The following is a 26,863-nucleotide window of genomic DNA, read 5'->3' as shown; positions in this document are numbered from 1 at the left end:
CTAGTTAAAGATGTCCAGTAGTGTCTGGAGCCCAGAAGAAATGTTAGGGTTAAAGATTTGGGACATGTCTGCATATAGGTACATGTGGCTATAATTTGGGGATACGGTTGGGTGTGGAGAGTTGTTAGTAGTGAGAGGCACCTTGACCCCCACTTTCATTACCCAGTCATCACAAACATGTCATTCTTTACAAAATGTTTGGGAGACGCTGGGTTAGAATCCAGTGACTGTCAGACTTTAACGATCTGCCGAATCAGGAACTGCTATCTATTCAGACACTTCTGGTGATTTGTCATAACGGTGGCTCTCAGATCACATGTTGTGAAACATTGTGTTTAGTCCTGCTGTGAGACCATGCTTTTAGGTTTGCACCATTGTGAATCAGCTAGCTCCTAACAGAAAAAGAGAAAACCCCTAATTTCACCACAACGCTTAAGTGTTACTATAAAAATCTCAAAATAAAACTAAATTCATAGACCTTAATTAAAAAATGATATGTTCCTCACCCCTTCTTTGTGTGGTGCTGACTGGGGGAGTTAGGCAGCTAAATCAAACAAGAAGAATCATGATCACTCAAAATTATTATGGATTGAGAATATAAGTCATCAGAATTGTGATAAAGCATACACATAGAAAACATCTCTTTATTCGCCTCTTACTGCATTAATTCCCTGGGCATTATCAAACAAATGGACTCTGAAATTTACTGTGGATTATTTGGGAGTGATACATCATTTCGTATTACTGGCACTTCTTTGCTTCATTAGCATGGACAATGAAGAATCAATTCAGGAGATGATTTCTTCTCTAATCTGAGACTGGTTCACACCATCAAAATGCCACGTGTCAACAAAAAGTGGCCTGGGTCTTGAAGTCACAACACTTTGTAGTAATAGTAGTGGTGGATGTTAACATTTACATGGTCTAGTGTCTTCTTGTCATCACAGAACTCACCCCAAGATGAGCTGGCAGCAAGACTCGGTCAGAAGGTGTTGCTCCGGAGGGTTGGTCAGTTATTTCTCTGGAGCTCCTTGCTGTTTCTACAGTGGCATTATTGCTAAGCCCTCAAACTATAAAGTAGAAAAGTAAAGGGGAAGCCCCACTGGACAGCTTCAGACTAAAAAGTGCTGTGATTACAGCACCTTGTGCTCACATTTTTTCCTTACAATTATCCACCCCAGAGGTCATTTTGTTATTTTTTTTAGAGGTCATTTTATTGCACACTCCCTCCAGGGGATCTTTTTGGGTTGAAATAAGCATCTATTTAGCTTGGGCTTGTGGGTTATAGTCTGCCTCTTTGTGACAGTAAATTAAGGTGATTGATTTGGGGGTTTCTGGAAATAATAGAGTGAAGGCAACATGTCCTAGTTATTGGATCTTTTAATTAATAATCTACAGAGGATAATCAAAGTGAAAGGGAAGTAAATTATTCAATAAAATAAACAATTATGGTTTGTTCTTTGTGCTGGCAGTGCTTTTCAAACTGGGAGATTTGTCTAGAAGCCTGTTGGACATGCTTCAGGTCCCTTTGACATCATTCTGTGTTTCAGGTAATTCACAGGACTGTTTGTATTCCAAGAGTGAGAAGATGCTGGGATCCAGGGACCTGGGGGCCAGAGTCATCATCCAGTCCTTCTCAGAGGAACCCAGCCAGGTCCAGCTGAAGGGAGTACAGTTCCGGTACTTGGGACGAGCCTTCCAGAAGCATCTGAGCTCATTGACTCTGGTGGGGGCTATGAAAAGTAAGGGAGTCCAGGCCTATGACTTACTTTTCTGTCCTCTCTTCTCCCGTGTTCAAGGCACACATGCAGGGGACTGTGATATGGGATATGAGGGATTCAGAGATGGGTAGTTGTTTATTTTAAAGATGTTTACACTGCAGTTCAGTTGTTCTGAAACTTCAAGTTACCAGTTGCCTTTGAGTCAACTCCAACTCATGGCAACCCCATTTGTGTCAGAGTAGAACTGTGTTCCATAGAGTTTTCAGTGGCTGATTTTTCAGAAGTATATTACCAGGTCTTTCTTCCAAGGCAACTTTGGGTAAATTCAAACCTCCAACCTTTCAGTTAGTAGCCAAACTCATTAACTGTTCGTACCACCCAGGGACTCCTATCAAATAGTGTTATTGTTGTTGTTAGGTTCCGAATCACAGCAACCCTACGCACAACAAAACACTACCCAGCCCTGCACCATCCTCTCAATCATCGCTGTGTTTTAGCCCATTGTTGCAGCCACTGTATCAATCCATCTCGTTGAAGGTCTTCCTCTTTTTTGCTGACCCTCTGCGAAGCATGATGTCCTTCTCCAGTGACTGGTTCCTCCTGATAACATGTCCAAAGCACGAGAGAAGTCTCACCATCCTCGCTTCTAAGGAGCATTCTGCATTCTGGCTGTACTTCTCTCAAGACAGATTTTTTCTTCCGGCAGTCCATAGTATATTCAGTATTCTTAACCAACATCACGATTCAAATGCATCAATTCTTTTTTGGTCTTCCTTATTCACATTGTTGAGCTTTTGCATGATATGAGGCGATTGAAATTTCCATGGCTTGGGTCAGGTGCATCTTAGTCCTCAAAGTGTTACCTTGGTTTTTAAAAAGGCTTTTGCGTCCATGGGTGTTGATTGTGGATCCAAGTGAAATGAAATCCTTGACAACTTCTGTCTTTTCTCTGTTTATCATAATGTTGCTTGTTGGTACAGTTGTGAGGATTTTTGTTTTCCCTTATGTTGAGGTGTAATCCATACTGAAGGCTGTGGTCTTTGATCTTCATCAGGAAGTGCTTCAAATTCTCTTCATTTTCAGCAAGCAAGCTTGTGTTATCTGCATATCAAAGGTTGTTAATGAGTCTTCCTCCAATCTTGATGCCCCGTTCTTCTTCATATAGTCCAGCTTCTTGGATTATTTTCTTAACAGACAGATTGAATAAGTATGGTGAAAGGGTATAATGCTGACACAACTTTCCTGACTTTAACCTATGCAGTATCCCCTTGTGCTGTTTGAACAACTGCCTGTTGGCTATAATGTGCCTAAAAGAATCACTTGTGGAGCTTATTAAAATTCAGAGTTAGAGACCCTGCTCTGAAAAATTCTGGTCTAAGATGGGCCTAGAAATCTCAGTTTTTAGCAAACAAACCTTCTGATTTTAAAGCAGGTAGTCCAGGGAGTACACTTTGAGAAACATTGCTATAGGTACAGCTTGAATCCTGCTTCTACCATTTACTAGCTTTGTGATTATAGGCAAGCTGACATTGAATAGTGTAGATAATTAGTGCTGTGGTAATTCAGGCCTAGCAGAAAGCACTTCTGTGTGAAGCTGTCCTAAATCAGAGGAATATTCTGCCAGGGAAAATGGAAATAATGGGCTGAGACCTAGATGCTTTTCCTGGGAACATGGAGCTGGTAGAGTGTGCAAATTGTGACCAGAGCTGAAGATGTGGGAGGGAAGCAGGAAACATCAGATCCAGGGGAGAACCAGAAGTAACCAAACCTGTTGTTAAGTTGATTCTGACTTACGGCGACCCCATGTATTACAGAGTGGAAATGCTCCTTAGGTTTTTTTGTTTTTTTACAGAGGCCTTTCTTGCATAGCACTGCTACGTGGGTTTGAATTGCCAACCTTTTAGTTGGTAGTTGAGCACCAACTGTTGGTGCCATCCAGGGACCTCCAGAAGAGTACAACTAGGTGAAAAACAAGATCAGGACCAGAAGGAAAAGATATGACCAGCTGCAGTAATAAAGGTTCTGAAACCAAAGTTGAAGGGAAGGAAGATCCAGGGTAAAAACCCAATACCAGAATATGATATGCAAAGAGTCACAGAATTGGGGTACAGGTGCTAAGTAGTGGGGACAGCCGCTCCAATTGTGAGTTACCCTCAGCCACCTCCGACACCCACACATTCTAGCTTTGCTTCCCTTTTGTTGTTGTTAGGTGCTGTGGCATCAATTTCGACTCATAGTGACCTCATGTGACAGAGTAGAACTGCCCCTTAGGGTTTTCTTCCTTATTCATTGTCCAGCTTTTACATGTACATGGGGTGTCTGAAAATATCATGGCTTGGGTTAGGCTCATCTTAGTCCTTAAAGTGACATCTTTACTTTTTAACACTTTAAAGAGGTCTCTTGTAGCAGATTTGCCCAATGCAACATGTCATTTCATTTCCTGACTGCTGCTCCCATGGGCAAACCCGTTGCCGTGGAGTCAGTTCTGACTCAGTGACCCTATAGGACAGAATAGAACTTCCGCATAGGATTTCCAAGGAGTGACTGATGGATTTGAACTGCTTTAGTTGTGTATACAAGTAAAATGAAATCTTCGACGATTTCAATCTTTTCTCCATTTATCGTGATATTGCTTATTGGTCCAGTTGTGAGGATTTTTGTTTCCTTTAAGCTGAGGTATAATCCATACTGAAGGCTGTAGTCTTTGATCTTTATCATTATGTGCTTCAAGTCCTCTTCACTTTCTGTAAGCAAGCTTGTGTATTTGCATGTCGCAGGTTGTTAATGAGTCTTCCAACAATCCTGATGCTGTCGTGGGGGTTGAGGGTAGGTAGGCATTCATATGAGTTATTGATTGAACATAATCAGAACCCTCCCTTGCTCAGAATTTTCTTTTAATCCACCACCCCCACCTCTGCTTCAACCAGAGTGGCTATAGTTTTACCTATTTTTATATATATTAAATGTTCGAAGAAAGGATTCACTGCTTTATAAAAAAGATTGAAAATCAACACTGAATTAATAACATTTTCCCTTGTAGGTATCTGTTGGAATGCAGGCATGTTTCCTGGGAAGGGTAACATATTAACTCAGAGATTAGAAACTTCTGACATGCTGGCCAAAGAATCAGGTTCCTTTTGCTGTTCAGTGCCCTAAAGGCCCTCTTACCTTGTGGGCCAATTGCCTCCAGCTGCTAGAGTTAGAGGCACATTGAAATCTTTGCAAGCTGCTTTTAAAGGCTTACTGGATACCCACACTTCACACATTAATAGCTATTAAGCACTTCAGTACTCATAGGTTGTTCAGATGAATAAGCACATCATAATAAACCAAAAAACCAAACCCGTTGCCGTTGAGTCAGTTCCAACTCACAGGGACCCTATATATTATATTGGAGATCTGGAGTCAGGAAAAGTCTGTAGCAGATAGTGTTTCCTGTAGAAGTGTACATGGATGGGTTCTCTTATTGAGGTGGATCCTTGGTTAGTAATGTGAGGTCAGGGGTACTAGAGGACCTGAAATGGGAGAAATGTGGAGGCCCACTACCTATGATGACCTTATAGTTGAGAATTTTCTGGATGGTCCCAACTTTATAGAAGTTAAATTATTACGTAAACCAAAGAAGTTTTTCCAATAGCCCCTAAATTTGACATTCATATAGTATCTCTTTCATTCTCTGGAAATAATACAAAACTCCCTTTTCAGCGTTTAATTATCCAAATAATAATTTTTTGTTATATTAATTTCTGTTTTCTCCATCAGACTGAAGATACAGAATTGCAGAGTTCACTTATTCATCGTTTTATCCCCAGCACAAGGCATACTGCCTTAAACATACAGTTGATACTAAGTAAATATTTATTCATTCACTGGTCTAGACTTCATAACATGATTTGGGGATCATAAAATGTGCCTGTGGAGCTAGCGTAATGGTTTTCCTAAATGTCATTTCCTTTTAGCGTAGTACAGGATTCTTCCTCTTTAGCTTATAAATTTACTATAATCAAATGTGAGAGCCAGCTTCTTCAGGTCAACCCACGACTTCGCTTGCAATGTGGAATTAGAATCTCTAGGTGTCTTGGGTCAGAAATATTGTTGCCTGACAAGTTAGAAATATTAATTCACAGCTCAAGAAATAATGACCACATCTGCTCATGCCAGATACAGTTTTCAAAGATCACGGTTGGCCCGTGAGCAGTACCCTTCATGTTGTCCTTGAATTCTCACTAGCTGCTCTCTGCCTTATTGTGATGAAAGCTGGTGCCAAAGATGGCAGCCAATAGTAAATCTTGGTAGAGATGTACGCTTTTCTGTGGCTTGGCCATATTCTCACATTCTCAGATAGTTTTATTTTTTAACACTTGGCCCATGGATTACACTTTGCTTAACTCACTGGTGTCTTTGAGGCTCGTTGATTTTCTTGATTCGATTGCTGCTTCTAGTTCTTTGTCTCCCGAGTCTCATTATGGTGTGAGGGATGCTTTTAGCTGTAGTATAGCTTGCTTTAGATCTGATAAACAAAACCTAAGGAATCTTTGTGATCCACTTTTATAAGGTCCCTAAACAAAACAAAACAGACCCACTGCTGTTGAGTGAATTCTGACTCATGGGGACACTACAGGACAAAGTAAAACTGCCCTATATCATTTCTAAGGCTGTAAATCTTTATAGAAGCAGACTGCCATATCTTTCTTCCACAGAGCTGCTGGAGAGTTTGAACTGCCAACTGTTTGGTTAGCAGCTAGGCACTTTAACCACTGTGCCACTAGGGCTTCCTAGAAGTTCCCTAGGTAGCATAAATGGTTTGTGCTTCACTACTAACCTAAGTGGTTTAAACCCACCAGTGGTACCAAGGGGGAAAGGCCTAGCAATCTGCTTTGGTAAAGATTACAACCAAGAAAACCCTGTTTACCAAAGGACTAATGGACCATATGAACCACAGGCTTTACTAACCTAAGCCCAGAACAACTAGATGGTCCCCAGCTACCACCACTGACCACTCTGATGGGGATCACAATAGAGAGTCCCAGACAGAGTGAGAGAAAAATGTAGAACAAAATTCAAATTCACAAGAAAAGATCAGACTTACTGGTCTGACAGACTGGAGGAAGCCCTGACACTATGGCTCCCCGAACATCCTGCTAACTCAGAACTGAAGCTACTCCTGAAGTTCACCTTTCAGCCAAAGATTAAACAGGCCTATAAAACAAACAATAACACATGTGAGGAACGTGCTTCTTAGTTCAATCAAGTATATGAGACCAAATGGGCAACATGTGCCCAAAAACAAAGCTGAGAAGGCAGGAAGGCACATACTGGACAAATGTACATGGAGAACGGAGGGTGGTAAGGGGGAGAGTGCTGACACATTGTGAGGATTACAACCAGTGTCACAAAACAATTTGTGTATAAATTTTTGAATGAAAAACTAATTTGTGTTGTACATTTTCACCTAAAACACAATAACATTTTAAAAAAGAAAACCTTACTGAGCAAAATTCTACTATGACACACATGGGGCCGCCATGAGTTGGAATAGACTCAGTGGAAACATGTAGTAGCAGTAATGTAATTCTTACCTTACTGTTTCCTATGCAGATTCCTATGTACAGGGCTGTTCAGTGTGGAACTCCTTCAGCAGAGGCCTCAGCATGTGTGGGACCTTGGGCTTGAAAGTGGACAGTAATGTATTCTACAATATTTTAGGCCATGCACTGATGGTGGGTAAGTGGAACGAATTTGTTTAATTTTGGAATTCTTGATTAGGACATGTAGTTTTTCAAAAGGAATTAACTTAAAATTTTGAACTCCTTATTTATAAAAACTTGGCCTCTGATCATTGGAAATAGGCCGTACTTCAAAATTCTAAATTTAAATTTAGTTGTCACTTGTTGGCTTACTAAACTTAACTAATAGGAAACTGATCTTATAAAGGTGACATTTTAGTTCAAGTTAATAAATATATAATGGGTAGGTTTTAAAATTTACTGCCAGCAATTTTTACAATAAATTCAAAGTCACATAAGTATGTCTTTTATAGTCTCACAGATTGTAAAACCTGGATGTTAATCAAGGATTTAAAAATCTCCATTTTTGTTCCTAACTGCTCTAGCGGTTTGCTGAAGAAGTCCGCATTTCAGAGTCTCCTAACTGGTCACATGTGTCTACTCTTGCCTCCTACGGTTCATTCCATATTTTAAAAAAAAAAAATCTAACATTATCCTTAAAAACCTCACATTCCATCATCTCATTCCTCTCCTTAAAACTCTTTATCAGTTTCTTAATACCATTAAAAATTCTGCACCTGGCTGAGAAGACCCTCCTCGGTGATCTGACCTCTGTTTACCTTTGCAAACCTGTTTTGCTCTTTTTCTTCTCCCTCTAAGGAGCTCTGGTGCCGTGGTGGTTAAGCACTCGGCTGCTAAGGAATTGACTTGACCGCAGTGGGTTTTTCTTCTTTTTTTTTTTTTCCTCTCCCTCTGTACTCTAGTGACACTAGAGTACTCTTTAGTATATAAAAAAAAAATTTTAGTATATTTTAGTTTAATTCTTTCAGTGGGCCATAGTTTTTCCTGCCTCAGGGCCTTTGCACAGTTTTTTCCTCTGTTCATACTATTCATCGTTCTCCTAAAAACCAAACTAAACCCATCGCCATCGAGTTGATTCCGATTCCTCGCTCTCCACCAGTCTCCTGGTCAAGTCCCTGTGTTTTAGCCCTTTTAACACCAATTAGCACATGTCGATTTAAAATTATATGACATGTTTGTGATCATCTGTCTAATATCTTTTTTTTTAAACCAAGGACAATATATCCTCAGTGCTTAACACATTAACAAAGTGCATTGTAGCTATCTTTGTTGAAAAAACTGAATGAGTTAATAAACAAAGGATCTCTGTAATCTGAATACAAAAGCAAAGTAGAGGTTTTCACTGAAAGTAAGAATAAACTGTATTTGTTAAATAATTTTATATTTAAATCAATTCCATGATTTGTTTTACTTGAGAATGATCTGTCTGTTGCTGGAAAAACTTACCATTAACTTTATATGGAAAGGGAAGAAGCCCTGGATGAGTAAAGCACTATTGAAGAAGAAGAATAAAGTAGGAGAACTTGTACTACCTGACCTCAGAACCTGCTATACAGCTACAGTAGTCAAAACAACCTGGTACTGGTACAATGACAGATACATTGACCACTGGAACAGATTTGAGAACCCAGATGTAAATCCATCTACCTATGGTCACCTGATCTTTGACAAGGGCCCAAAGTCCATCAAATGGGAAAAAGACAGTCTTTTTAACAAATGGTGCTGGCAAAACTGGTTGTCCATCTGCAGAAAAATGAAACAGGACCCATACCTTACACCATATACAAAAACTAACTCAAAATGTATCAAAGACCTAAATATAAAGCCAAAAACCATGAAGTTCATAGAAGAAAAAGTAGGATAAACGCTAGAGGCCCTTACACATGGCATTAACAGGATAAAACCACAACCAACAACACACAAGCTCTAGAGGATAAGCTAATATGCTTATCAAAAGACTTCATCAAAAGAGTGAAAAGAGAGTCTACAGACTGGGAAAAAAATTTTGGCTATTACAAATCAGACAAAGGTCTAATCTCTAAAATCTGCTAGAAAATCCAACACCTCCACAACAAAAATACAAATAATACAATTAAAAAATGAGCAAAGGAAATGAACAGATGCTTCACCAAAGAAGATATTCAAGTGGCTAACAGACGCATGAGGAAATGCTCATGATCACTAGCCATTAACCATAACCATAACCCATTGTCATCGAGTCAATTCCAACTCATAGTGACCCTATAGGACAGAGTAGAACTGCCACATACAGTTTTCAAGGAGTGCCTGGTGGATTTGAACTGCTGACCTTTTGATTAGAAGCCATAGCCCTTAACCATTATGCCACCAGGGTTTAAGAAATGCAAATCAAAACCACAACGAGATACCATGTCACCCCGGCATTACTGGCATGAATCAATAAAACAGGAAATAACAGATGTTGGCGAGGCTGTGGGGAGATTGGAACTCTTATGCACTGCTGGTGGGAATGCCAAATGATACAACTATTTTGGAAAACAATATGGTGCTTCCTTACAAAGCTAGAAATAGATATACCATATGATCCAGCAATCCCACTCCTAGAAATATATCCTAGAGAAATAAGAGTCATCACACGGACAGACATATGCACACCCATGTTCATTGGTGCATTGTTCACAATAGTAAAAAAGATGGAAACAACCTAGATACCCATCAACAGATGATGGATAAACAAACTGTGTTACGTACACACAATGGAGTATTATGCAACGATAAAGGACAAAGATGAACCTGTGAAGCATCTTATAACATGTATCCATCTGAAGGATATTATGCTGAGTGAAATAAGTCAATCACAAAAGGACAAATATTGTATGAGACCACTACTGTAAATACTCATGAAAAGGTTTACATACAAAAAGAAACAATGTTTGATGATTATGAGGGAGGAGAGGAGTGGGGATGGAAAAACAATTAATAGAGAATAGATAAGTGGGAACTGCGGTTAAGGGTAAGACACTACACGATACTGGGGAAGCCAGCACAACTTGTACAAGGCAAAGTTGTGATAACTCCATAGACACATCCAAGCTCCCTGAGGGACCGAATTGCTGGGCCAAGGGGTGTGGGGACCATTATCTCGGGGAAGATCTAGTTCAGTTGGCATAACATAGTTTATAAAGAATATGTTCTACATTCTACTGTGGTGAGTAGCGTCTGGGGCCATAAAAGCCATCTAGGATACTCGACTGGTCTCACCCCTTCAGAAGCAAGGAAGAATGAAGAAAACTAAAGATACAAGGGAAATATTAGTCCAAAGGACTAATGGACCACATCTATCATGGCCTCCACTAGACTGAGTCCAGAACAATGAGATGGTGCCCAGCTACCACCACTGGTCAACTTCTCTTTCAGGGATCACAATAGAGGGTCCTGGACAGAGCTGGAGAAAAATGTAGAACAAAATTCTAACTCAAAAAGAAAGACTAGACTTGCTGGCCTGACACAGACTGGAGAAACCCTGAGAGTATGACCCCTGAACACCCTTTCAGCTCAGTAATGAGGTCACTCCTGAGGTTCACCCCTCAGCCAAAGATGAAATAGGCCCATAGAACAAAACAAGACTAAAAGGGTGCACCAACCCTGGGACAGGCACTGGAAGGCAGGAAGGAACAGGAAAGCTGGTAATAGTGAACCCAGGTTTCAGAAGGGAGAGTGTTGACATGTCGCGGGGTTGTCAACCAATGTCATAGAACAATGTGTGTACTAACTGTTTGTTGAGAAACTAGTTGGTTCTATAAACCTTCATCTAAAGTACAATAAAAAAGAAAAAAATGATCTGTTGAAATGCAAAGCAGTAAAGGTTCTGATCCTGAGGGGGAAAACTGTCTAGTGAGAAAATATGGATTATATAAACATGCTTTAAAACAAACTCCAGCTCTAGAAGTCACAGAGCTATGGACAATAGAGGGAACCACTTGTAGAAAAATCTGATTAGAAAGGAGAGGCACAGAGAAGTCAAACTAACAAATGTAGGATTGACTTTGTTTATTCTTCTTACTTTTGTCTGTGGAAGGGAAAAGTTTGCAGAAACCTGGAGCATAAATCCAGGAAGGTATCCCAACAATATTATTTTAGAGAAAATAGGAAATGCAATAAACACTAAGTAGGCAAGGAAGAAATCTTGCAGGAGGAATTTAGCCTTTAGTGTTTGGAAATTGTGGATTGGGGGCTCTTGATATCTCTTATTTTGTGAGTAAGAGAATTAAAATAATTGTTTTTTAGTATATTATTGACAAAGTACTCAATCTCATAAGAAGTTTGCAAACCCAGACCTGTCAAATGACATGGGAATCCCCGGCCAGGAGGGCGCTGTGGGGCTGCTCCCTATTCACCTTGTGGAGGTGACCAATATTTCCCTTTAGCATGGCCCATCCCTTCTGTTCCAAACCTCAGTGTTTTGTATGTAAGAGTCCCAGGTGCTATCCAGTCTAGTCCTTCAGGATATTCTAGTTATTCCAGGAGAAGAGGGAAGCATGCAGATAGCTGGTGGCCAGTTTGAACATCAAGGGATGGGGCTGGAGCTGACACTAGGGCGTGTGGCACTTGACTATGGAGACATCACTGGGACTGTCCCTGAGACATGAAATAGTAGATCTATTTCTCTGCTTTTTTTTTTTTTAAATGACCTTCTCATCCATGATTCTCTAGAACTAGAAAGTCCATGTGATCTCTAGCTCCTTGTCTGGCATAGATAAAAACTCAAAAGCAAAAACAAAACAATATATACCCAAAAGAAGAAATAGTACTGCAGTTCCCCTTGTTTTCCTGAGTGGCATGAAATGCACTGAGGTAACCTGGTCTTTTGTTTTTAGGGACATGCATGGAGATGGGATACATCTCTTGGGAGACTATTCTTAGAAGAAAAAATGGTAAATATGTAAATTGGTTTTAAATCTATTATAGTCCATTTAAATTATCATATATTTAATGGACTAGCCTGATGCCAAAATGTTAGCTGTCTTAAATTTGTTGAACATACCAAATGTTTTCTAAATATATATCATATATGTGTGTGTGTATGTACTGTCATATGTATTAGTTGATTCAAGAGTGCTGAGTTGTGTAAATTTTAATTATGGTTATTAATCCCTGTGTTTGATTTATCTTTTTAAAATCAGACTGGTCAGAACAGGGAAATACAATAAGAAACAATGTGATCATCAGTGTTTCTGGTGCTGAGGGCCTCTCCAATCCTGAAATGTTGACATCATCTGGTATCTATATCCGCAATCCCACCAATATCGTGGAGGTAAGATCTTCAGCATTGTTAGGAAGGTCAGAGCTGAGAGGGCATAAAGTTTACTCCAAAAGTTAGTTGAAGTGGTGGCCTCAGTGGTATGGTATGAAATGTCTACTTGCTGCACATTAATATTGAGAAACTAATTTATGATTTTATGTTAAGGGCTTTAGGATAAATACACTCATCATTTCTCATAGAAATCCTGTGAACTTTCTTTGAAACACAATCTATATGGAAGTCAACAAAGTAGGTATTGATATTTTCTGATTGCTTAGAGTAATATAAACTAAAATATCATCCTGAACTATCCACTCTGGGTGCTGACTCTTTGTGTTTATTGATTCTTATACCAATTACTTATTCACTCTTCACTATCTTGCTGTGTGAGTGTCCAAAACTGAGGGTAGGCAAAGTCACAATATGTCTGAGATTATGGCAGATTCCAGGAGGATGGAGTACACTTTCTTGGCTTTGATTTTTTATTCCATTATTTAGTAAAATTGAACATTACTTTTTCTTGGTAAATTTGTCCGAACACTTTAGGAAATTAATTTTTCCAGCTACAGTTTAATCATAGATCTATGAGTGAGGAATTGCTTCAGAGTACTGGGAAGGACCATTTAATTTCTCCTTTCCCAATTATTTTATCCCATGAATCATCAGTGAAAGTGTTAAGGATCTCATTTCTTCCAGGATATTCCTCTTAGCATCTCCTTATCATGAAAACCATGGCCTGTTTCTGAGGAACTGAGAGAACTCACTATTCTGTCTTCCTTTCATCATCTGTGTTCAGTTACCTTCAGCTGACTAACCCCTAATAAAGTTGTGAGTTATCTTCTCAACCCTCCTCCAGACTCTTAATTAACGTTTATTCCAAGCACAGCACTTAACACACTGTTTTAGGTGCCTAATGGGGGCAGCTAATACGCCAGTGAGGAAAGGAGGCAGAACTGCACGAATTTCAGAAAAACCAACTCTAGACCTGGAACAATTGAAACTGTTTAACTTGCCTACAAGTACAGGTCTTGTTGCATAGCTCTGCCAGCAAGCTTTGTCACCTAAAGAATCAAGTTTTGGCATGCCTTCTTTCGTATCGAAATTGTCAAATAAAAACCAAACCTGGACTTAGTAAGGAGGGACTTTATTCAAAAAGATTATTACAAAGGGGGAAAGAAATGCTTCCAATAGAGTGGTATACTGGCTCAGGATGAGGGTAGGCGAGTGTTCAGGGACTTGAACAAAAGAGAAGCTTAACCAAAATTCGGTTAACAAAAATTTTGTTCCATTTGGTCAGTGGAGACAAGCAGTTCAACTAATCATTTATGAGGCAAAAAAATGGGAACTCGGAGGGTCTGTGTCTGGCCTTTTCATATGTAAACAGGAGGCATCCATGAGTCTTATGTAAGTCATATGGAGAAGGGCGATTCTTTGCAATAAGCTGTTTTCTGGAACACAAAGGATGGGGAATTTCTTAACATTCACTCTTTTCCATGATCACAAGGCTCAGGTAAAATTCAATAGTGTCATATCTTGACTACCTAGAGGAAAGTAAACCCTCAGGATTACCCAGGTCATCTTCCTACGGGAGGCTGAAAAGCATCTAAACCCAACATTGGATGCCAGGGGTGCTGTCTGTATGATTTTGCTTTACTGGGTAGCTCACTGTCTTCTTAGTAGGTGTGATAACCGCTAGCCAGTGGGTAGAAGAATTGAGGTTCAGAGAATTAGAGAGCCATCTAAAAAAGCTGATAAGGCCCTGAGCCTTTGCAGAATGACCTGTAGAACAATGCTCAGTCAGCAATGGAAACCCTGAGTCTAAAATGGACTGCTTGCACCCCCTCAGATGCCTTCCATTGCCATTCATTTACTTTCTTCCTCATATACCCACTTTACAAAATTTAATAAAATACAGTGCATGTGTATGATCTGAGAATAAGGTTTCAGGTTAATACAGATTCATTAGTTAGGTTGTTGTTAGGTGCAATCAAGTAGATTTTGACTCATAGTGAACCTAAGTATAACAGAATGAAACGTTGCTCAGTCCTGTGCCATCCTCACAATTGTAGGTATATTTGAGCCCATTGTTGCAGCCATTGTGACAGTCCATTTCATTGAGGATCTTCCTCTTTTTTGCTAACCCTCTACTTGAACAAATCAAGTGTCTTAGTTATCTAGTGCTGCTATAACAGAAATGCCACAAGTGGGTGGCTTTAACAAACAAATTTATTTTCTCAAGTTTAGGAGGCTAGAAGTCTGAATTCAGGGTGCTGCCTCTAGGGGAAGGCATTCTGTCTCTGTCATCTTTGGAGAAAGGTCCTTGTCTCTTCTGAGCTTCTGCTCCTGGGCAATCTTCATGTGGCTTGGCATCTCCGTCCACCCCCACCTTCTTTCACTTGCTTGTTTAATCTCTTTTATATCTCAAAAGAGATTGATTTAAGACACACCCTACACTAATCCTGTCTCATTAACATGATGAAGACAGCGCATTCCCAAATGGGATTATAACCACACAGGCATACCAAAAACCAAACCAAGCCCAGTGCCATAGAGCAGATTCCAACTCATAGCCACCCTACAGGACAGAGTAGAACTTCTGCATAGAGTTTCCAAGGAGCGCCTGGCAGATTTGAACTGCTGACCCTTTGGTTGGCAGCCGTAGCCCTTAACCACAGCCACCAGGGTTTCTGACCACACACAGACATAGAGGCTAGGATTTACAACACATATTTTTTGGGGACACAATTCAGTCCATAATATTCTACCCTTTGGCCCCCCAAAATTCATGTCCTTCCCACATGTAAAACACATTTATCCCATCATATCATCTCAAAACACTTAAATCAATTCCAAGTCCAAAATCTCATCTTCTGAATCATCTAAAATAAATACATGGGTGAGACTTTAGGTGTGTTCCACCTGGGGCAAAATTCATCTTCAAGTTTTCTGTTTCCAAAGCACAATGGTGGTACAGGCACAAGGTAGACATTTCCATTACAAATGGGAGATACTGGAGGGAAAGAAGGGATAACAGGCACCAAGCAACCCTGAAACCCAGTAGAACAAATTCCATTAGTTCTCGTCTTGAAAATAATCCTTTGTTCTCTGAGACCATCTGGGCAATGGCCCCACCCTCCAAATGCTCAGTGGCCACACTGTCTGGATTCTAGGTGGAGGCCCCTCAGCCCTGGGCTTCAGCTCCACCTTCCAGGCTCACTGGGCTGGCAACTCTGCTCCTTTGGCATGGCAGTCCCACCCCCTCAGCTTTGGGTGGCAGCCCAGTCCCGCTGGTACACCTTAAAGGCAGCCCCACACTCCAGAACTGAGCTGGTGAATATCTGACTCTTTGAAACCCAGGAGACTGAGGTCCCATCCTTTGAGATCCGGGAGACCATAGCCCCACCCTCGGAAATTGAGAAGGCCCTGCTTCCCACGCTCATTCCAACAGTTCTGCTGATCTTTTCTTTTCTTGGAGGACAACAGATGTAACTCCTTTGGCCTGTTTCCTGCCTGTGGAATTCCAAGAGGTAGACAGAGTTTTTTCCTTTTGTTCTTTCTCTGCTCCTTCAGTCTAAGCTAATGGGTCTTCTGCTGTGCTAGTTGGTTAGATCTATCAGCCACAGGCTTAATCTCTTTAAGAAAAGATTGTGTGGCCATGTCCTTGGTGAAAATTCTAGGATACGTGTCCTTAGTTTGTACAACAGCATTTTCCAAATCTTTAAGTTCTGTTTTAATTTTGCACAGTTCATTTTTAAGACCATCTCTTTCCTCTCAGATTTTACTATATGTGGCAAACAGAAACCACATGGCCTCTTTAATATTTTGCTTAGAAATCCCCTCAGCCAGGTATCCAAGTTCATCACTTACAAGTTCTACCTTCCACCAAACATTTGAACATCATTCAGATAAGTTCTTTGCCATTGCATAAAAAGCATCACCATTCGTCCATTGTCTAGTCACATGTTCATTATTTTCTTTTAAAGCCTCACCAGGAGCACATTTAGCATCCACATTTCTACCAACACTTTGTTGATGACGCCACATGTATTCTCTAAGATGATAGAAACTTTCTCTATTACTTTTGTCACTTCCTTCTGAGCCCTCACCAGAATTGCCCTTGATGTCCACGATTCTACCAATAGTCGCTTCAAGGCAATCTAGGCTTTTACTATAGGCACCTTAAATTTCTTCTAGCCTCTCTCCATTACCCAATTGCAAAACCATTTCCACATTTTAGGTATTTGTTAGAACAGCACCCTTACTTCTTGGTACCGAATCCTGTTCGTTTAGTTATTCAGTACTGCTATAACAGAAATACCACAAGTGGGTGGCTTTAACAAATTTATTTTCTCACAGTTTAGTAGGCTAGAAGTCTGAATTCAGGGTGCTCGCTCTAGGAGAAGGCATTCTCTGTCTGTTGGTTCTGGAGGAAGGTCCTTGTCTCTTCTGAGCTTCTGCTTCTGGTTGATCTTCATGTGGCTTGGCACCTCCCTTCCCCGCATCTCTGCTTTTCTCACTTGCTTGTTTAATCTCTTTTATATCTCAAAAAAATTGATTTAAGAAACACCCTATACTAATCCTGTCTCATTAACATAACAAAAACAACCCATTCCCAAATGGAATTATAAACGCAGGCATAGAGGTTAGGGTTTACACCACATCTCTTGGGGGGACACAGTCCAGTCCATAACACCAAGCATGATGTTCTTCAGGGATTGGGCCCTCGTGACAACATGTCCAAAGGAAGCAAGATGAAGCCTTGCCATCCTCACTTATAAGGAGCATTCCAGCTATACTTCTTCTAAGACAGTTTTGTTTGTTCTTCTGGCAATCCATGGTATATTCAGTATTCTGTGCCAACATCATAATTCAAATGCATCAGTTCTTCTTCGGTCTTCCTTTTTCATTGTCCATGATAACCAGAGAAAATATTGAAGTTGCCAAGGATTTCCACTGCTATTCATAAGGTTTTCACTAGCTAATGCTTTCCAGAGGTAGACTGCTGGATCCTTCTTCCTAGTCTGTCTTAGTCTGGAAGCTCAGCTGAAAACTGTCCTCCATGGGTGACCCTACTGATATCTGAATACTGGTGGCATAGCTTCCAGCATCACAGCAACATACAAGCCCTCGCAGTACGACAAACTGACAGACATGTGGGGGAAACAGAGAAGGATCAGTAGTTGGAAAATATGGCCTTGGTGATAGAAACAATGCCAGAGATCGAATGATAGAATTTTGTAAGACCAATGACTTCTTCATTGCAAATACCTTCTTTCACCAACATAAACGGCAACTATGCACATGGACCTCGCCAGATGGAACACACAGAAATCAAATTGACTATGTCTGTGGAAAGAGACGATGGAAAAGCTCAATATCATCAGTCAGAACAAGGCCAGGGGCCGACTGTGGAACAGACCATCAATTGCTCATATGCAAGTTCAAGCTGAAACTGAAGAAAATCAGAGCAAGTCCATGAGAGCCAAAATATGACCTTGAGTATATCCCACCTGAATTTAGAGACCATTTCAAGAATAGATTTGACACATTGAACACCAGTGACTGAAGACCAGACAAGTTGTGGAATGACGTCAAGGACATCATCCATGAAGAAAGTAAGAGGTCACTGAAAAGACAGGAAAGAAAGAAAAGACCAAGATGGATGTCAGAGGAGACTCTGAAACTTGCTCTTGAGCATTGAGCAGCTAAAGCAAAATGAAGAACTGATGAAGTAAAAGAACTGAACAGAAGATTTCAAAGGGCCTCTCGAGAAGACAAAGTAAAGTATTATAATGACATGTGCAAAGAGCTGGAGTTGGAAAACCAAAAGGGAAGAACATGCTTGGCATTTCTTAAGATGAAAGAACTGAAGAAAAAATTCAAGCCTCGAGTTGCAATAGTGAAGGATTCCATGAGAAGAAGATGGAAGGAATACACAGTCATTATACCAAAAAGAATTAGTCGATATTCAACCATTTCAAGAGGTGGCATATGATCAGGAACCGATGGTACTGAAGGAAGAAGTCCAAGCTGCTCTGAAGGCATTGGTGAAAAACAAGGCTCCAGGAATTGATGGAATATCAATTGAGACGTTTCAACAAACAGATGCAGCGCTGGAGGTACTCACTCATCTATGCCAAGAAATATAGAAGACAGCTTCCTGGCCAAGTGACTGGAAGAGATCAACATTTATGCCTATTCCCAAGAAAGGTGATCCAACCGAATGTGAAAAGTATAGAACGATATCATTAATATCACACGCAAGCAAAATTTTATGAAGATCATTCAAAAATGGCTGCAGCAGTATATTGACAGGGAACTACCAGAAATTCAGGGTGGTTGCAGAAGAGGATGTGGAACTAGGGATATCATTGGTGATGTCAGGTGGATCCTGGCTGAAAGCAGAGAATACCAGAAGGATGTTTACCTATGTTTTATTGTCTATGGAAAGGCACTCGACTGTGTGGATCATGACAAACTATGGATAACACTGCAAAGAATGGGAATTCCAGAACACTTTATTGTGCTCATGAGGAACCTTTACATAGATCAAGAGGCAGTTGTTCAGACAGAACAAGGACATACTGATTGGTTTAAAGTCAGGAAAGGTGTGCGTCAGGGTTGTATTCTTTTACCATACCTATTTAATCTGTATGCTGAACAAATAATACGAGAAGCTGGACTATATGAAGAAGAACGGGGCATCAGGATTGGAGGAAGACTCATTAACAACCTGCGTTATGCAGATGACACAACCTCGCTTGCTGAAAGTGAAGAGGACTTGAAGCACTTACTAATGAAGATCAAAGACCACAGCCTTCAGTATGGATTACACCTCAACATAAAGAAAACAAAAATCCTCACAACTGGACCAATGACCAACATCATGATAAATGGAGAAAAGACTGAAGTTGTGAAGGGTTTCATTTTACTTGGATCCACAATCAACAGCCATGGAAGCAGCAGTCAAGAAATCAAAAGATGCATTGCATTGGGCAAATCTGCTGCAAAGGACCTCTTTAAAGTTTTGAAGAGCAAAGATATCACCCTGAAGACTAAGGTGCGCCTGACCCAAGCCGTGGTATTTTCAATCACATCATATGCATGTGAAAGCTGGACAATGAATAAGGAAGACTGAAGAAGAATTGATGCCTTTGAATTGTGGTGTTGGCGAAGAATATCGAATATACCACGTACTGCCAAAAGAACAAACAAATCTGTCTTGGAGGAAGTGTGGCCAGAATACTCCTTAGAGGCAAGGATGGCGAGACTGCGTCTTACATACTTTGGACATGTTGTCAGGAGGGATCAGTCCCTGGAGAAGGGCATCATGCTTGGCAGAGTACAGGATCAGCGGAAAAGAGGAAGACCCTCAGCGAGGTGGATTGACATGATGGCTGCAACAATGAGCTCAAGCATAACAACGATTGTAAGGATGGTGCAGGACTGGGCAGTGTTTCGTTCTGTTGTGCATAGGGTCACTATGAGTCGGAACTGACTCGATGGCACCTAACAACATCAAGAACAAGGGTTTTATTTTACTTGGATCAACAGTCAACACCCATGGAAGCAGTAGTCAAGAAATCAAACGATGTATTGCGCTGGGCAAATCTGCTGCAAAAGACCTCCTTAAAATCTTAAAAAGCAAAGATGTCATTAGATATATTCCTGACACAGTCATCTTTGATGAACTTAAATTTCTGTAGTTCTCTTGTCATTAGATTATTGACTTTTAGACCATACCTAACACAAGGTCTGGCACTTAGTAGGTGCTCAATAAAAATTTATTGACTGCAATAAATGAATAAATGTAGGGATAATTCTATAACTAAAGAGTGGGAGAAGGAAGAGGAAAGTAGAGAGTAGATTCTGTAATCATTTTGATGACTGAAAAATAAGATATTTAACTTGTTACATCTTTTAGATCCTGCTGAACTCATCCGTTGCTGTTAAATCCTGTGCTGCCCACTCCAATTTTTCAGCTGTGACACCAGCTTTCTGTTATGCTGCCTCTTTTGTCTGCGTATTGGCTGAAATGTGCCATTATTAAAGACATGGGCTACAACTGGGCCTCCTGAGGATGGCACAGGACTGGGCAGTGTTTCATTCTGTTGTGCAGAGGGCTGCTATGAGTTGGAACTTACTTGATGGCACCTAACAACAAAAACAACATGTGCAAAACCTAAAAGTAATGTGCTGCTCCTACCCCTTTACAAACAATAAAGTTCATTTCAGTCATTGAGCAAGCTATGAGTTACTATTGTGTCCTGTGTGGATGAAACACAGAGTACTTTGAATAATATATTTTAGAAATACAACTTGTAGTAATTTCCTAGAGCTGCTATAACAAAGTACCACAAATTGGATGGCTTATAAGAGCAGAAATTTATTGTTTTATAGTTCTGGAGGCTGGTAGTCCCAATTCAGAGTGTTGGCAAGGCCATGTTCTCTCTAAAAGCTTTAGAGGAAGATTCTTTCTCATCTTTCCCTGGCTTCTACTAGCCCTAGCTCTTCCTTGGTGTGTAGATATATCTTCACATGGCTATCTTCCTTCTGAATATTTGTGTCTCTTCTCTTCCTTCATAGGACATCATTCATATTGAATTAGGACCCATCGTACTCCAGTATGAGGACTTCAACATAAGTTTTTGGGAGACACAATTCAATCCATAACAGACCTTTATTCCAAAGGAGATAAGGAGGCTACAGCAACAACTTGGGTGTGTCTGTGCGTGTGAGTGCGTGTGTAATGCATAGAATAGAAACAGATGTGGTAGAAAAACTTGCCATCCTCTAGGATTGTTCAATGGTCTGACATTTGGGAGACAGATTCCTTTATACTGCGGAACTGTTACATGGGTGGTGACTTGGGTTCTGCTACGAGTGGCTCAGAGTTGGACTGCCCCTCAAGGGAACATACCCAAGCCTTGTGTGTGGTCAGTTTTCATGACCTTTCTCCCACCTTGTTTTCCAGTTTTCTCTCAGCCTGGAAAATTATTTTTTAAAAAGTCACTGTATTATTGAGATTAATTGATATTTTTCTACTTTTTGTAATTTTAAACTTTTTATTTAAAAATAATATTATATTTGCCAGAAGTTGCAAAAATAAAAGAGAATTCCCATATACCCTTCGTCCAGACTTCCCCAATAATAATATCTTACATAACCAAAGAACATTATCAAATCCAAACAATTGATGTTGGTACAGTACTATTAACTAAACTACGGACCTTATTTGAATGTGAAGGTGACCTACTCTTAATGGTTGAGCAACCAACCCTGAAAGCCTAACCTTTCTTCCACATACATGAATCTGACCTTGGAATCTCTGACCTGGCAGGTAGCTAGGGGAAGAAAAGGAGTTGGTCCCTTGGTCTCAGCAGTGATTTGTGGTTGTATATTATTCCAGAATTGCACTGACTCAGACCCTAGGACCAAAACCCATGGCCACAGAGTAAGGAGCTCACCTTGGCTGCCAGCCAATCACCTTTATGGCTCACTCACCTTCAACCCTTCATGGTACAAGAAGATTTCAAGTGTGATACTCTTTTTTACTTCTCATAGCCGCAAATGGTCCCTGCCTCCGTGCCCAGAGTATAGCTAAGTCCAAGGCAATTCCTCTGAGAAGCAAAACCTGAACTTTGTGCCTTCTTGCCAGGGAGAATTCATGTGTGATACCCTGTTTGAGTCTTCAATGGCTTTGTGGTGGTATTCTTTTGCATACTTTTAGATAGGCCTTTTGCAAAAACACGTTGATAGAGGTTCGTTTGTAGCTTCTTAGGGCACTGCACTGCCCAGGCTGTCTTCACTCAACAACACCAGCGTCTCAGTCTCTACTCCTTTTAAGGAGGCTCCTTCTTATCTACTCAGAGGCCCAAGCTTTCCTGAAGACATAACTTACGTCAGTCTATTTCCATAATCTCAAGCTGGAAAGTCTTTGCTGTTGAACAGTGAGTGCTTGTTCACTTTCAGAGGTCCAGAGTATCCCCTATTTATGGACGTGTTGGAAATTTCCTATGGACAGACTCCTGCTTAGGGTATTCTGTGAAAAACCCTAAAGAAGAGCCTTTTGGAAACATCCATTTAATTTGAAGGGAATTTGTTCAGGTTTAGTGAATCAATTTTTTAGGGGATACTGTGTTTAAAGGCCCAGCTTCAGGTCTCTGGCTCCCCCACTCAATAGTAATGTATATTTAAGAGCTGCCTGAAGGGTTAACTCTCTTTTCTCTAGTGACTATAGATGCAGACCTCAAGGAGCTGGCTTACTTGGGCAGTTAATTTCTTTCTGGAATTTCTCTTGCTTGACTGTCCATAATACACTGACTTCTGCAAAGAATTGATTTCCACACAAAATTCCCTGCTTGCCTTAAACCCTTCCCCAGAAGGCGATGGCTGCCTGCATAAATATGTGGTTTTTCCTCATGAATCATTTGTAGCATACCCAACTGGAACTGAGAGTAAAAAGAGCTGGGAACTAATGTGAGCTGACTGTTAAGGGCTTCTTTAAAAGAAAAGTAAGACTAAGACTTATCAGCTACCCAACTAGAAGGAAGGTCAATACTTGGAAAGCATTTATACATGATCATCCAGATGCTCCATAAATACTAGTGGTGCTAGGGGAGATATTCAAGAAATCCGTTCATTCTTGAAAAAACTTACATTCTGAGCACCTGCTCTAGCAAAGGTAATGAATAAAGATGTAACCCCGGGAATACATTCTTGAAATGCTTGAACATTTCCCCTCCTTGTAAAGTCTTGGTAATGAACTAGATTTCACTGGTAATGCAGCACAGGTGTGTGTCCAAGTGAGTTTATCATTTTTGACCTCTAGTGGACCTTTGTCTTTGTTGCATAGTTGCAGAAAAGATAGGTGTTTAAGAAGCCAACCATTTCCTGACCCTCAGTTCTTGTGTACCCACAGCCTTTTCTGTGGCTTATAGGTATGGTAGAGAAAGCTGCTCAATGCAGGTTATGTGGAAGGTGGAGCTACACGTGTACTGCCCCAGGGTAGATTTCAGCTATGTAATCACGACTGAGAATCAACAGCTCTGGTGATACCTTGAGTATCTATGGGGAATGTAGAGATATGTTAGGCATTTGTATTGTACAACTCAGAGACATTGATTCTTTCTAAAGCTGAGAATCATGTTCTGTTTTGTAGCACAAAGAAAAGAATTGAGATAACAGATTCAATCCTAGTAAATACTCTTTTGGGAAAGCCTAATGCCAGATTCGATTGTTTTTAAAGAGATAAATACCCTCAAAGTAAAGATATTGAAGCATTCTTATTGTAATTAGCCATGTTTTCATATTTAGGTTGGTCTTTCCATCAAAATGTGGAGAAGGGATATTGAGTTATTTAGATAACACATGGCTCTAGTCTAGACTATAGAACAGGGTTTCTCAACTGTGGCAGTATTGCCATTTTGGGCCATATAAATTGACTCGATGGCAACTAACAACGACAATGATTCTTTGATGTGGGGGTCTGTTCTCTGCATAGCAACATCACTGGTCTGTACCTACTAGATGCCTGTAGTATCCCCAAGTTGTGACAACCAAAAATGTCTCCAGTGATTTGCAAATAGCCCCTAAGGAGTAATCATCCTTGGTTGATAACCACTGATCTAGGCTATGCCATCCCAAGATAACTCTAATCTTAGAGATAGCCCCGGATCCCTGAAGTCATGCTGGCATCCGGCATGGTAATTCAACCTAATATTCAATGATATCTAAAAGTCATTTTTGCTGAGTACCATGTGGTAAGTGAGACATGTGATTAGAATTTTAAGTAGTGTCAGAAAATTGGAGAAATGCTCAGAATCCAAAATACTGAAACAGTGGAGAGTGGGCAAGCTAGTCCACCAAGGAAGAACACATTCTGTAAAAGAGTTAAAAATGAGGAATGGCTGTCTATTTACAAAAACCCCTGGGTGAAAAAATTCCTTGGAGTCTATGGTGAATAACAGTCTAAAGTAAACAACATCAGGCTATTGTGTCAGCCTGGCTTCCCTGACCAGGTTCCTGGCTGCTGTTCGCTGGCCAGGCTTCTAGTCCCTGGGTAAACTCTGCCTCTGACTCACACTTCCCTGGTGACTGAAGGCCTGGGGGAACTGGGACATTGGTGCATTTGTTTCTTCTCTCACAGGAGGCACAGAGTTGAGTACTGTTGGTTTTAAAACAACTTATTTGAGTTTTTCTCCCGTATTGACTTTGCTTGGCTGACTATTTCATGTGCACGCTTGCATATGTTTGTGTTCCCAGTGAAACATGTGGCACATCCAGAGAGGAATAAGGCTCTTTAGGGGGTCTTCTTCTGTAGGATGTAGGAGTCCCTGGGTAGTACAGATAGCTAAATGCTGGGCTATTAACTGGAAGGTTGGTGGTTCAAACTCACCCAGAGGCTGCTTGGAAGAAACACCTGGCAGTCTGCTTCTGAAAAGGTCACAGACATGAAAATCCTAGGCAGCAGAGTTCTACTCTGAAACACATGGGGTCACCATGAGTGAGAATCAACTTGATGGCAACAGGTTTGGTTTTTCTGTAGGACGTACTGCTGTATTATGATTCCCAATGAGTTATCCAGGTTCAGAGACCTACTTTTAATTATTTCCAAAGTTGCCTTTTCATTTAGGAATTAAAGTTAATAGCATATTAATTAGTCTAGAATGACTGAAGCCACAGCATAAAACAAGTTTACTCAACCTAAGCATAAATAGATAGGTAAGAGCTACAATTAAAATACTATGATTAGAGTCTTCACATTCAGCCCTTCCTTACTATTGTTGTTGCTAGGTGCCATCAAGTCTCTTCCAACTCCTAGCAACCCTATGTACAACAGAATGACACGCTGCTGGGTCCTCACAATCCTTGCTATACTTGAACCCATTATTGCAGCCACTGTGTCAGTTTCGTTGAGGGTCTTCCTCTTTAAAAAAAAAAAAAAATTTTTTTTTTTTTTCTACTTTACCAAGCATGATGTCCTTACTGAGGAGGTGGTAAAAACTCCCTGAGCTAGCTGTTTGTGGCTCTGTGAAAGAGTTCTGTCCTTGAGCAGGTCAGAACTTCCTCTTTAACTCCTAACCCTTTCTTGTGCCCCACCGTGTCTTCACCCTTCAGTATTTGCATTGATATTAAATAACAATGGCAGGTAATCTCAGTCTCTTCATCTCTCCTTGCTTAAAATTCCTGTGTTAGTAGCCAGTGTACATTAACTTCAATAATGCTGGAATTTCAGAACACTTTGCCTCTTTAGGAAACCCTGGTGGCATAGTGGTTAAGAGCTACCACGGCTTCTAACCAATAGGTCAGCAGTTTGAATCTACCAGGCACTTCCTGGAAACCCTGTAGGGCAGTCCTCAGTCCTGTGGTCCTCTGTCCAGAATCGACTCAACAGCATTTTTTTTTTTTTTTTTGTCTCTTTGAGGAGCTCTGGTGGTGCAGTGGTTAAGAGCTTGCTGCTAACCAAAAGGTTGGTAGTTTGAATCTATCAGGCACTCCTTGGAAACCCTATGAGACAGTTCTACTTTGTTCTGTAGGGTCGCTCTGAGTCTGAATCGACTGGATGGTAATGGATTTTTCCTCTTTAAATGTACTTTTCAAAATGTCATGTCTCCTTGCTTACTGTTGGGAATCGACCTATATCGTTATCCATGTCTCTTTCTCCACTCTGATATGAACATTTCTTTTTTTCTGTGTGGTGAGGAAAGAAGGATTTTTGGTGTGAAGAACGTAATTTTTTATTTAAACATAATCTGAAAAATGCTTTTCCATTTTGGAGAAAGCTATAAGAAATATAGCAGTATCACACACTATTTCAGTCCTGGCCACCAGATAAACCCAAACCAAACCAAACTCATTGCTGTCGAGTTGATTCTGACTCATAGCCACCCTACAGGACAGAGTAGAATGCCCCATAGGGTTTCCAAGGAGCAGCTGGTAGACTTGAATTCCCGACCTTTTGGTTAGCAGTTGAGCTCTAAGGCCACCAGTTAACAACAGGTCAAAGTACCATTGTTCAATATGTTGCATCCAGTATTGGGGAGGTTGCAGCAAACTCTCCTGGTCTGCCTTTGACCTGGTGACAGGACTTTGCATCATACTCTACTGTCAGAATTCCTTTTCTTGTGCGTCCCTGCAGGCTCTTAGCATCCTGTAGTTTGGTGTTCTGGCTCTGGGTCCTGCCTTTATTTTTCTACCTAGGCTATAAAAAAAAATAGTCTGTGACTATTTCAGGCTTGAGCACTGATTGAGTTGGCTCTGCCAATTATTAG

The 26,863-nt window shown here is 40.6% G+C and overlaps 1 protein-coding gene across 1 annotated transcript in view; it reads left to right on the top strand.

Moving 5' to 3' along the window:
* PKHD1 (PKHD1 ciliary IPT domain containing fibrocystin/polyductin) overlaps positions 1–26,863 on the top strand; it is a 593,425-nt gene that overhangs the window by 231,214 nt on the left and 335,348 nt on the right. Inside the window, exons 40-43 of the mRNA XM_049894022.1 lie at positions 1,551–1,742; positions 7,320–7,445; positions 12,166–12,222; positions 12,472–12,602. Of these exons, the coding sequence (XP_049749979.1) occupies positions 1,551–1,742; positions 7,320–7,445; positions 12,166–12,222; positions 12,472–12,602 (506 nt within the window). The remainder of the gene's footprint in view (positions 1–1,550; positions 1,743–7,319; positions 7,446–12,165; positions 12,223–12,471; positions 12,603–26,863) is intronic.

This window comes from Elephas maximus, chromosome 1 (assembly GCF_024166365.1).
Source record: "Elephas maximus indicus isolate mEleMax1 chromosome 1, mEleMax1 primary haplotype, whole genome shotgun sequence".
In the NCBI taxonomy this organism is placed as follows: domain Eukaryota; kingdom Metazoa; phylum Chordata; class Mammalia; order Proboscidea; family Elephantidae; genus Elephas; species Elephas maximus.
The sequence above is the reverse complement of the archived record's forward strand: the minus strand, read 5'-3'. Positions and strand labels throughout refer to the sequence as shown.